A 13,259-nucleotide genomic window follows, 5' to 3' on the forward strand; every position below is an offset into this window, starting at 1 on the left:
GGTATTCCTCAGTTGAGAATACTTTGTTTAGCTCTGTACCCCATTTTTTAATAGGGTTATTTGGTTTTCTGGAGTCTAACTTATTGAGTTCTTTGTATATATTGGATATTAGCCCTCGTATCGGATTTAGGATTAGTAAAGGTCTTTTCCCAATCTGTTGGTTGCCATTTTGCCTTATTGACAGTGTCAATGGGATTATTTCAATATTTTTGTATCTGTTGAGGCCTGTTTTGTGACCAATTATATGGTCAGTTTTGGAGAAGGTACCATGAGGTGCTGAGAAAAGTGTATATCCTTTTGTTTTAGGTTGAAATGTTCTGTAGATATCTGTTAAATCCATTTGTTTCTTAACTTCTGTTAGTTTCACTGTGTCTCTGTTTAGTTTCTGTTTCTAGGATCTGTCCATCCATTGATGAGAGTGGGGTGTTGAAGTCTCCCACTATTATTGTGTGAGGTGCATTGTGTGTTTTGAGCTTTACTAAAGTTTCTTTAATGAATGTGGCTGCCCTTGCATTTGGAGCATACATGTTCAGAATTGAGAGTTCTTCGATGAGTATGAAGTGTCTTTCCTTATCCTTTTTGATAACTTTTGGTTGAAAGTTGATTTTATTCGATATTAGAATGGCTACTCCAGCTTGTTTCTTTGGAAAATTGCTTGGAAAATTGTTTTCTAGCCTTTCACTCTGAGGTAGTGTCTGACTTTGTCACTGAGGTGGGTTTCCTGTATGCAGCAAAATGTTGGGTCCTGTTTATGTAACCAGTCTGTTTAGTCTATGTCTTTTTATTAGGGAATTGAGTCCATTGATATTAAGAGATATTAAAGAAAAGTCATTGCTTCCTGTTACTTTTTTTTGTTAGAGTTGGAATTTTGTTCATGTGGCTATCTTCTTTTAGGCTTGTTGAAAGTACTTTCTTGCTAGAGTGTAGTTTCCCTCTTTGTGTTGGAGTTTTCCCTTTATTATCCTTTGAGGGGCTGGATTTGTAGAAAGATACTGTGTAAATTTGATTTTGTCATTGAATACCTTGGTTTCTTGGTTTCTCTATGGTAATTGAGAGTTTTGTTGGGTATTGTAGCCTGGGCTGGCATTTGTGTTCTCTTAGGGTCTGTATGGACATCTTCCCAGGATCTTCTGGTTTTCATAGTTTCTGGTGAGAAGTCTGGTGTAATTCTGATAGGTCTGCCTTTACATGTTACTTGACCTTTTTCCCTTACTGCTTTTAATATTCTTCTATGTTTTGTGCATTTGGTGTTTTGATTATTATGCGACGGAAGGAAACATAATATTGGTCCAAATTGAAACCATAATTCTGATCCAAATCAGAAAAGATTTGGAGTTCTGTAGGCTTCTTGTATGTTCATGGGCATCTCTTTCTTTAGGTTGGGGAAGTTTTCTTCTATAATTTTGTTGAAGATATTTACTGGCCCTTTAAGTTGGAAATCTTCATTCTTGTCTAGATTTGGTCTTTTCATTGTGTCCTGGATGTTTTGGGTTAGTATCTTTTTGCATTTCACATTTTGATTGTTGTGTCAATGTTTTCTATGGCATCTTCTGCACCTGAGATTCTCTCTTCTATCTCTTGTATTCTGTTTGTTATGCTTGCATCTATGGCTCCTGACTTCTTTCCTAGATTTTCTATGTCCAGAGGTGTCTCCTTTTGTGATTTCTTTATTGTTTCTACTTCCATTTTTAGATCCTGGATGGTTTTGTTCAATTCTTTTACCTGTTTGGATGTGTTCTCCCGTTATTTATGACCTTCTTATAGTCCTCCATCATCATCATGAGGAGTGGCTTTAGATCCATGTCTTGCTTTTCTGGTGTGATGGTATATCCAGGACTTACTATGGTGGGAGAGTTGGGTTCTGATGATACCAAGTAACCTTTGTTTCTGTTGCTTCTGAGGTTTATGTTTGCCTCCCGCCATCTGATTATCTTCAGTGCTCCCTGCCCTTGACATAACTGATTGTAGCCTGTTCTTCCTGTATTCCCAGTTGAGTCAGAACTTCTCAGAGTCCAGGTTTCTTTGTGATTCTTTGATTCTGGGACCCTGTGATGCTGAGATTCTGGGTGTGTCAGAGTTCTTGGCAGTCAAGCTTCTTCTGAGATCCTGAGATCCAGGTGTGACCAAGCTCCTGAGATCCTGGGATCCTGGGATTCTGCGATCCTGGGCATGTTAGACCGCCTGGAAGTGGTACCTCCTCTGGGGACTGTGGGGCTGTCCGCAGAGTTCTCAACTAAGGTAGACCAGCGCTGACCTGAAGGTACTTGAGCCACTGATCTGGTGGGGTTCCTTTGTCTGTGCTCCAGCTGACCCCAGGCACCCCCAGTTCTTTTTTTTTTTTTTTTTTTAAGATTTATTTATTTATTATATGTAAGTACACTGTAGCTGTCCTCAGATACTCCTCAGATACTCCAGGAGAGGGCATCAGATTTCGTTACAGATGGTTGTGAGCCACCATGTGGTTGCTTGGGATTTGAACTCGGGACCTTTGGAAGAACAGTCGGTGCTCTTAACCACTGAGCCATCTCGCCAGCCTGCACACCCCCCAGTTCTATTGGAGCAGATGTGGTGTTCCACTCACTAGTGATCTGGGGCATGCTAGGGCACCTGTGGGGTGGAGAGTCCTCTGGAGACCGTGGGACTGCCCACCGAGTTCGGACTCAAGGTGGCCCGGTGTTGGCGCCGACCGGAAGGAACCTTGAACTCATTTTATAGCCAAAGATAGACCTTGAACTCATGCTTCTACCGACCGGAAGGAACCTTGAACTCATTTTATAGCCAAAGATAGACCTTGAACTCATGCTTCTACCCCCCAAGTAGATTAATTGGGATTACAAGCTTTTGACACAATAGTTGGCTTTCTTTCTGTATATTTATGAACCTATCTGTGTGTGAGGTCTGTGTACATTGATATGGGTACCCAAAGAGGCCAGAAGAGGGCAGTGGATCCCCTGGAGCTAGAGGCACTGGTGGTTGTGAGCTACTTGTTATAGTTGTAAAAGCAATGAGGTTCTTAAATGTTGAGCCATTTCTCTAGTCCCAGTTTTCATGTTCTTAAGAAAAATAGACTAAGTTTTGATCTAAAATGAAGATAATGGCTTTGTTTCACATTCTTATTGTAGCACCTACTTCCTGATTTTAAAGATATTAACAGCCCCACTGAAGAAAGTTTGTAAAATAATTATGCATATGCATATTATACCCTTAATATAAAATTCACTTTTCCCATTCAATTAGCTAGGTATTAATACTTGTTTGTGATGTTTTATAGTGCTTGGATGTAGTATTTGATGTTCAAAAGGAAGATTATTAAGCAGAGATTTTTCTGCCATCAAGGATCAGACTTCATTTATTGACATTTCCCGCATTTAATACATATATGGGAACAATTAATATGTATCACTGTATGAATATTATCACAGCAGTTTATGCAAGAAAGTTTATTTGTGCTTCTGATTCCAGAGGGATAAAGGTCTGTCATGGCTGCAGGCATGGCAGCTGGAGAAGAAGCTGAGGGCTCAGGCATGAAGCAGAGAAAACAAACTAGGAATGGGGCGAGACCTTGAGTTCTCAAAGCCCACCCCATGACACGTGGTCTGGCAAGGCCAAACCTCCTAAGCCTTTCTGAACAGTGCCACCAACTGCATACCAAGTGTTTAAATTCCCAAGCCTGTAGCAGACATTTCTCATTGGGAAGCAGCATAGTCACTATTTACTATATACTGTAGTATAGACCCATGGCTGACCCATGGTTATTATTTTTTATCTTTTGTTTAAGTTGTTAAAATTCCCAAAATTCCCATGCTTCTTGCAGGTGCGCAGACAGCACATGGAGAGATGTCTTCACTTCTTNGTAGAAGAGCTCAAGGTTGTAAGTCCGTCGGAAGCTCGGAATCGGATCTTTTTTGTTTCAGCCAAGGAAGTTCTCAACTCCAGAAAGCATAAAGCTCAGGGGATGCCAGAAGGTGGTATGTAGTAATGATCATTTCCTTCTTACATGTAAACATAGATTATAGCAGAGCAATAGCGTGCTGAAAATCTTATCTTGTCCCTGCTTACCTGTAGCTTCAGTAACCTATGCTCAACTGTGTGCAGTGTTATTATATGGCAAGTGTTAGATCATGTAGTTATGAGTAGTGTGATGAGCTCTCTCATTGCCCCAGGTAACAGGAGGCTGCTTTTTGTTCAGTCTATTCAAACAGTGCCTAGCTGACTTATCAGCCAGCATGTTATTGCATGGCTGTATTGAACAAGAACCCTTACTGTACTGAAGAATGGTCCTAATGGAGAGTGTCTACTGGTGCAGGCAGTTTAGTCACATCCAGTGCAGGCTACAAAGTACTTCCTTTAGGTGAAATGCTTGACTTAGTAAAGTTTGTTAGATTCTATAATAAGAACAAATCTGTAAAACTACAAAGATACAAAAAGAAATTGGAGCTAATATGTCAGTACACCTTTACCTTCAAAAGAGATGGACTCAGTGCATAAAATGAAAAGAACATAAACTATGTGTGTGTGTATATAGAAGATAAACATAGTGTCCTGGTTAGATTTCTGTCAGTTTGGCACAAGCTGATTTGCGAAGAGGAAAATTCAATTGAAGCAATGCCTCTATCAGATTGACATGTGAGCATGTCTCTGGTACATTTTCTTGACTAGTGATTGATGTGGGTTGTGCCATCCCTGGGCAGGTGAGTGGACCTGGGTAGTACAAGAAAGCCAGTTGAGCAAGCTGTGGAGAGCCAGACAACAGCTGTCTTCAATGGCATCTGCTTTGATTCCTGCCTTGAGTTCCTGCCCTAACTAAACTTTATGATGCATGTGATTGGAACAAGTAAGCTAGATTTATCCCCCATGCTATTGGGTTTGATTATGGTGTTTTATCACAGCAATAGAAGGCAACCAAACCAATACACATAGTATAATACAGGGTTTATATTCTGCCATTTCCAGTAGCCATAGGGATTTTGGAACATCTGTGTCATGGGTAAAGGAAATCTATTATACTAGATCAAAAAAAAAATCTTTCCCAAAGGCAGGGATGATCACTCAAGGTAGCATGGGCTGCATAGTGAGATCTTGTCTCACAAAAGCGAACCAAGGTAAAATCTGATTTTTTTTTTCCCCCCTGTGTTACAGGTGGGGCACTTGCAGAAGGATTTCAAGCAAGATTACAGGAGTTTCAAAATTTTGAACAAACTTTTGAGGTAGGAATTTAATTACCACTGGCTTATAAATGGCATGGGTCAGAGAGTACTATAATCTTCATTGTCTGCCTTTATCAATAACCTCTGCTGTTATTAAGTGTAGTCCTGACAACAGCAAGTGAAACAAGAAAGATTTGAAGAAGCCCCTGCAGAAAGGACGACCTGTAAGAATTGGGAAAGCTGTGTTTTGCTTTTATGTTTATAAATGAGAAAGCAGTCTAGTATTGCATGATTTGTGCAATGAATGGTATTCCTTGTATTCATACATGTGAAGCAAGAGCAAACAGTAATTGCTGTTGGAACAGATGATGGTTGTCCATCAGTGCTCTGAAGGGCTTTAATCCCAGCAAAGGCAGGCATCTCTTGAGTTCAAGGCCAGCCTGGTCTTGTTCCAAGACAACTAGGGCTACACAGAGAAACCCTGACTCGGGAGGTGGGGGGCAAAGTGAGGCCTGTTCACTGTCTCCATGAAAAGCGTTGTACCAAAGAAGAAAGAACATTGAGAACACCCTTTGACAAGATTGTCTCGTATTTCTACACTGTACTGCCACTTGCTAATTCTCATTTTGTGCCACATGTTTTGAACAAGTGTATGAATATAAAAGTAATTCTGATGCGGCTCTGGTGCTTCAGGAGTTTAGTAGGAAAGCACCACAGTGTGGAAGGGACTGATGTATGTGCAGCACTGAGCAGAAAGGGAGTCATGGGCTTTCTATGACTGCTAAAACCACGTGCAAAAGCAAACTGGAAAGACTTCTCATTTTACAGCTCTCAGATCAGACTCTATCACTGACAGAAGTCAGGGCAGGAACTCAAACTAGGAACCCAGAGGAGGCAGGGGCTGAAGCAGAGACCACAGAGAAGCTCTGCTTACTGGCTTGCTCCCCATGGCTTGCTCAGTTTGCTTTGTTTGTTTATATTTCATTTTCCTGAGCCGGGTTTCTGTGCAGCCCTGGTTGTTCTGGATCTCACTTTGTAGACCATGCTGCTCTTAAACACAGATCCACTGCTCTGCCTACTGGGTGCTGGGATTAAAGGTGTGACCCGAGTCCTAGCCTCTCTTCCCCTTTTGCTGAAAAAAATCTGTGAACCTGACCTTATCAGTGTGGGATAGAGAGAGTTATTCCAGGCGTCCCCTCCAAGTACATGTTGCTTTCTTTTATCAGACAGTCAAAGGCTGTTCTGCTCTACAGCAGTGCTCATGGTACACATCTTGATTTCCTAAAGTGTCTTCTGCAAGAGATGGGACTGAAAAGCACAGATCTTGTATTGTAGAGCACTGGGTCCCAAACCTAGCTGATGAGCAGAATTTGGGGCAGGGCACCTTGAAAAACACAGGCTCCTGATCTTCCCACAGAAGATGTTCTGATTGACCTAAGGTTGGCCCAAGAGTCTGTGTGTATGTATGTGTATATATGCAAAGCTCTCAAAGTGTGATACACAGTTTGATTTAGGAATATCCATAAATCTGTACATGTGCACACACACACATACACATAATTTGTAGTGCTGTGCTAGGCAGTGGTTCTAACACTGAGCTCCACCCCCAGTTTAAAAGGTTGTTTTATTAGTATTGACCTCCCTTCCTCCCTCTCTCCCTCCCTCCCTCCCTCCCTCCCTCCTTCCCTCCCTCCCACCCCCGTTTGTGTATGTGTGTGTTGACTATCTGTGAGTGCAGGTATATGTGACAATCAGAGGACAACTTTCCAGAATTTGTTTTTTATTTCCACTGTAGGTTTACAGGGTTGTTAGGTTTGTATGTCAAGCGCTTTTACCTGCTAAGCCATCTTGATAGACTTTTTTTGTTGTTGTTGCTGCTGTTGGAGTCTTGTTATATAGCTCAGGCTGTTCTAGAACTCTTGCTAATAAGTAGGGTAGACTGCCCTCTAACTCAGAGTTCTCAATGACTACCAAGTGCTGAGATTATAGGTGTGTGCCACCATGCCTAAAGTATTCCGCCATCTTTTAATAATTTTTTTAAGATTTATTTTTAATCGGTGGTGAGTAGGTATGTTATTACAGGTTTCCAAAGTAGATAGAGGTGTGAGATCTCCCTGAAGCTGAAGTTACAGGCGGGCGGGCGCTTCTGAGCCATCTGACATGTGTGCTGGGAATCCCATCTGGATCCTGTGCAGAGCAGTGTGTGCTCTTAGCTGCCAAAGCTAGCCCCATTTCTACATCACCATAATTAGTTTGATCTTTGCCATGGGATTAATTTGATTCAGGAGCTCAGTATTTTTAACATACCGACTATTGAGTTAAACAAGGCTTGAAAGCCAACTGGAGTAAAGGTTTCACCTTTTAAATGTGCATGTGAGTGGTCTTGTTGTGAGGCATACTCTTTGCACAGGCATGTCACCATCGCCTAGTCTTCATGGGGTTTGATATGTAAGGGGGGAAGTATTCCCCCTCCACCTTTCCCCTTCCCTTCCCTTCCCTTCCCTCCCCTCCCCTCCCCTCCCCTTCCCTTCCCTTCCGAGACAGGGTTTCCTCTGTAGCCCTGGCTGGCCTTGAATGTCCCCCTTTTTAAAACAAGTGTTGATGTTTTGTTTTTTATTTTGGGTCAAGGTCTCTATGTTAAGATGGCCTTGAACTCCTGAGTGTGAATAATCCTGCCACCATAGCCTTCAAAGTACTGGAGACACAGGTGTGACTCTGAGCCTGGTGTTTGGTAGTGAGATCCTAGAGGTTTGACCTTTAATAGACAAGAAGAGAGCTAAGTTCATAGCTATAGTCTGAGCTACTGGGGAGGCTAAGCCAGAAGACTGGTTGAACCCAGAGTTTCAGGGATATCCTGGACAATTTAGTGAGAAACAGTGAGACTGTTTCTTTAAACAAACAAATTGTGTGTGTGCATATATGTATAAAAATAGTGCATATCTACACTATTTTATGGTGCATCTAGATAAGAGTTAAGTTTATCCTCTCTCTTACACTTTTAAAACATACTAAAATAGTATTCTTGAATGTTTGTAATTGTATTAATAAACTGACTTCTTTAGATGTTAATAAGAAATCAGAAAATAATTGATCTGTGCTTTTTATTTGGTTCTCAGTTTTTACATGTGAAAGTCTATGGGATATTCTAACAAGATAGAATTGAGAAGTTGGTCAGTGTTTTTTAACCTCTTGCAAAATGACAGAGTTCCTGATAAAGTAACTGCAGAGTGTTACTTGCACACTCGTGGGAGAGCGTGTGCATTCAGGAGCGTTAGGGCTTCCTCTGGATTGTACTTGCTCGCCGCTGCTGACCTGAGACAGTGCCTCCTGGGCCTGGCAGCTCAGCTGCAGGCCTCTTCACTCCGTCTAGTCCAGCTCTAACACTGTGCTGTCTTCTGTGCGCTGGGTCTTCATTGCTGACATCTAGATCTGCTTCATCGAGGAACATTTCTGTTCATTTTTTTTCTCTTAAAATTACTTTTATGCTTTTGTTATAATTTTGTGAAAATTGGTTTGGCACATTTACAGGCAGTCACTTAAAGGAAAAGTCAAAGCTGAGTTTAATCATTTAAAATCAGTAGCTTCTGAGTGAGTTGCTTCCAGCTGCGTAGTGGTTAGAGGCTCTAAGGAAGGATGTGTGCAGAGTCCTTGCTTTAGACTCACAGAACAGGACCAGGACCACTTGGTTGTCAGAGGAAGTTTAGTGAGAGTGAGGGATGCTTAGGAGAGATTCCTGAGGCAACGCACAGCTAGCTGAGCCGGGGAACACTTGGGCCTTCATTACAAGCTGTGAACTGAAGGACTAAAGGACTCTCATGTCCTTGGCCTAAAGAAAGCAGTTGCTCTGTTTTCTTCACACATTGAAGGAAGAGCCACACAGCACAAGATGATAGGCTGTCTCTGAGTGACATATAGGTAGTTTTTAGACGTGTTGTGACTAGTACATCCAGCGAACATGGAGCGCACCGCACAGGTGAGTTCGGTGTGAGCTCAGAACGGGAGCGTTGAATAAATACTCTTTTCAAGAAGCTTGAAAGCTGCTTATCTCACAGAGGCACAGTAGTGTGCTTCGAGAAGTAATTACCACAAATTGTCTTAGCTAAGTATGTACATATACATGTTTAGAATACATATATATTAAGCATACATATTAAAAAAGATGGATTCATAGCACTAGAGGATTTTATGACCCAAATTTAAAAAAAAAAAAATGCCATAGAAGAACATTTCCTGGCTGGAGAGATGGCTCAGTGGTTAAGAACACAGATTGCTCTTCCAGAGGTTCTGAGTTCGAATCCCAGCAACCACATGGTGGCTCACAACCATTTGTAATGGGATCTGATGCCCTCTTCTGGCATGTCTGAAGACAGCTACACTGTACTCTTACACGTTAAATAAATAAATAATTTTTTTAAAGATTTATTTATTTATTATATGTAAGCACACTATAGCTGTCTTCAGACACTCCAGAAGAGGGAGTCAATCTTGTTACGGATGGTTGTGAGCCACCATGTGGTTGCTGGGATTTGAACTCCGGACCTTTGGAAGAGCAGTCCGGTGCTCCTAACCACTGAGCCATCTCACCAGCCCAAATAAATAATTCTTTAAAAAACCCCAAAAACATTTCTTGTAAGAGAGTTGTACTTGCTGCTGCCATGTGGGATAGTATTTCTTGCATTTTTCAAAGACCATGTAGTCTTTTTTCTAAGTAGAGTTTTCAAAGGTTATATCAGTGCAGAATTTTACTTTCTTGGAGATAAAATTTAAATGAGGCTTTTTGTAACAATTTTGTTAACTTTTGATGATGAAAATTTTTAAAAATTGTCTGACATATTACACATATTAAAAATTGAGGTCTGGCAAAATGGCTCAGTGGTTAAGAGCATTGGCTGCTCTTCCAGAGGTCCTGAGTTCAATTCCTAGCAACCACATGGTGGCTCACAACCATCTGTAATGATATCTGATACCCTCTTCTGGTGTGTCTGAAGACAGCTACAGTGTACTCATATACATAAAATAAATAAATCTTCAAAAAAGGAAACAAAATTTTATGAATCAGATGTGTCTATGAATATGTGTGATATGTGTGATACATTCTGACATATTCTACTTTAAAAGAAACAAAATGCAGAGCTGGATAAAGAGACACATGCCTGACATTTAATTTTAGGGCAAGCCTGAGTTACAGAGTTATAGGAGCCTAGAATATATAAAAATCTGTATTTAAAAAAACACACACAAAGACCCAGAAATAGTGATTCTTGCCTATAATCATAGCACTTGGGAAGCCAAGGCAGGAGGATTGCTGTGAGTTGGAGGCCAACATGGGCTACACAGTGAAACAATCTTCAAAACACCAATACACACACACACAACACACACCCTAGAACAAAACAGACTAGAAGAAGAAGGTAGCGAGGGTCCTCCTGTCAGCAGACACTGACTGATTTAATTACAGCAGCTACATTGAAGGTGAGACAGTCATGCTGAGTGTCCTTCAGGCCTGTGCACTGGGCTACAGTCGCATGGTCTCTGAGACAGCTGCATGTGGTTCTTCTCTCTGTCTATATTTTAAAATACTTAAGTGGTTAACAATAATTTGAACTGCTCATGTAGTAGTCCTTAGGTACTCTGTTCAGTAACCTTAGATATTTGTCATGTTATTTAAGTCACTTAAAAAGAATTGTAAAATATCAGAGAATTCTAAAACTCAGATTTTATTTGATTATATATTGCAAGCAAACAGTTAAAACAAGATGAGCAGACTAGAAATCAGATGGGTAATTCTATGACCCTGACAAGAGTGCCATTTGTTTGTTTGTTTATAAATTTATTTATTATTTGTTGTGTAGTCACCCCACTGCACATTACTGTGTGAAGATGCACAAACTATAAACTTGCTGCTTAGCTCTTCCTTTGTAGTTTTAAGTTGTGTTTCATCATTTGATTTGTTTTGTCTCTCCTTTGGGTTTTGGTTTAAATTAAATCAGCAAGTTTTTGTGTTTGAATTCCTGAAAGTGTTGGGATGGAATTGCAGTAATGTGTTATGGCTTGGGCCCCTCGCAGGAGTGTATCTCGCAGTCAGCAGTGAAAACAAAGTTTGAACAGCACACTATCAGAGCTAAACAGATACTAGACACTGTGAAAAACATACTGGACTCAGTAAACGTGGCAGCAGCAGAGAAGAGGTAGGCATCCCTTTACTATGACCCCAGTTACTGTCGTCGTGTCAGTCTTCAGGGCTGAGGCTTGCAGTGCTGCAGCGGATACTCTAGCACCAAGACCGGTTCTGTGGTTTTACTTGTGCCTGCTTGTGTGTTTTTTAATGAACATTGGAAGATGGTGTGACCTTCCCTGGATGGCTGTGTATGAATTATGACTTTAAAGTGTGAGTAGCTTTAGAGTGTCTTCGTGGCAGAGGAAGATGGTCTTCAAGCAGAATCCTGTGAAGAATCCCAAACCAGGTGATGCTCCGTTTACATTCAGAACTTACAGCCCTTCTGTAAACATGGAAATAGGATGTGAAGGCACTGAACCATCACACCCTTCCTGACATGGGACACGCCTATAATCCAGCCCTGCTGAGGCTGAGGTGGGAAGTGTTTGGCCATTTTAGGCTACATGTCTTTTTTTCTTTTTTCTGTTTTCTTTTTTTTTTTGTATAAAACTTGACACACTTGGAAACAAAGACCAAAATGTTGTTAGATATTAGATATGTATGACAAATGAATTGCTGTCGGGCCTCATGGAACTGTAGCTGGCTTAATCAATTCAAGGAAGTATAGAAAACATCAAAGGTTAAGTCAACATAGGGTAAAGCTGAAGAATGTTTGTGAGATAGAGTCTAGCCTAAAACTTCTGGCACTTGTCATGCCTCAGCCTCCCAAACACAGGGATTACAAGCTGCACCCACCAAGCCTTGCTGAAACTGGTTGGTTGTTTGCACACTCTCCACCACTGGCCTTAAAATTGAAGTTTGGAAAGTGTTGTATTTTTGCTGAGAATACCTCCCACCCTGTGTAGTCTACTCAACTTACTTCACCTTTTATAACATGCAACATTGAACCAAATAGTGCACAAAGATATGATTCAGGAACAATGTCTGAAAGTGAGTGCTGTGTAGTTTTCTTGAAAAGCTCTGGGGTTCTAGTTTTCCTGTCATGCAGGGGTCCACAGACCTCCCACAGGGAGTCAGACAGTGGATATGGTAGGCTTTGTGGGCCACACCATCTCTTTTGTGCTCACTCGTGTGTAGACTGCATAGGTAACAGAGAGAGCCTTGGCTTCCCACTGTTCTGTTTGCTCCACTTGCTTACCAACTGAGTTGTTGGTGAGTCCCTGTTTTAATTGTTGTGTGGAGAGTTAGAAGCCTTGTGGGGTTTGTTTGTCGTCGATTTTGTTTCTTGTTTGTTTCGTAGGATGCAGGTAATTCTGGAGAGTCAAGATTGTTTATGTTGAGCCATCTACTTGAAGGACTTAAATGCAATTGCAGTCCTTTCAGACTTTAATACAAGATTTCTGGGGGGGGGGGTGATGCTAATAATGGTTCCAAATATAAAAGAATGACCTTGCTTAATTAATTGCTTTAGGACTTTAACATGCCCCAAGTATTAATTGCTTTTCATAATAAAATAGGGTTTATTCAATGGAAGAGAGGGAAGACCAAATCGATAGANTGGATTTTATCCGAAACCAGATGAACCTTTTAACACTGGATGTTAAGAAGAAGATCAAGGAGGTCACGGAGGAGGTGGCAAACAAGGTAACAGCACTGTCACTGTCGCCATATCTGACAGTTGCAGTATGTGTTAGCACTACAGTGCTGTCTCTCACCTCAGCTGAATCCATGTCCCCTGGCCTTGTATTTTGAGTACTGGTAATTCTTTAAAATCTTTATCTTGTCTGCTTATTTGAGGGGGTGTCTTGTTTTGCAGCCTGGCTGGTTATGAATTACTTTAATGTTTAACTCTGAGGTTTTTGTTGTTTTTGTTTTTTAATGTTTTCAGGTTTCTTGTGCAATGACAGATGAAATTTGTCGACTCTCTGTTTTGGTTGATGAGTTTTGTTCTGAGTTCCATCCTACCCCCAGTGTACTGAAAGTGTATAAGAGTG

General features: G+C 41.1%; 1 protein-coding gene across 1 annotated transcript in view; it reads left to right on the forward strand.

The window, feature by feature from the left end:
* Mfn1 (mitofusin 1) overlaps positions 1–13,259 on the forward strand; it is a 48,484-nt gene that overhangs the window by 21,553 nt on the left and 13,672 nt on the right. The window contains exons 8-12 of the mRNA XM_029475181.1: positions 3,815–3,968; positions 5,140–5,207; positions 11,214–11,335; positions 12,783–12,909; positions 13,154–13,256. Coding sequence (XP_029331041.1) covers positions 3,815–3,968; positions 5,140–5,207; positions 11,214–11,335; positions 12,783–12,909; positions 13,154–13,256 — 574 coding nt within the window. The remainder of the gene's footprint in view (positions 1–3,814; positions 3,969–5,139; positions 5,208–11,213; positions 11,336–12,782; positions 12,910–13,153; positions 13,257–13,259) is intronic.

The sequence above is a fragment of the Mus caroli genome, chromosome 3, assembly GCF_900094665.2.
Source record: "Mus caroli chromosome 3, CAROLI_EIJ_v1.1, whole genome shotgun sequence".
Lineage (NCBI taxonomy): Eukaryota > Metazoa > Chordata > Mammalia > Rodentia > Muridae > Mus > Mus caroli.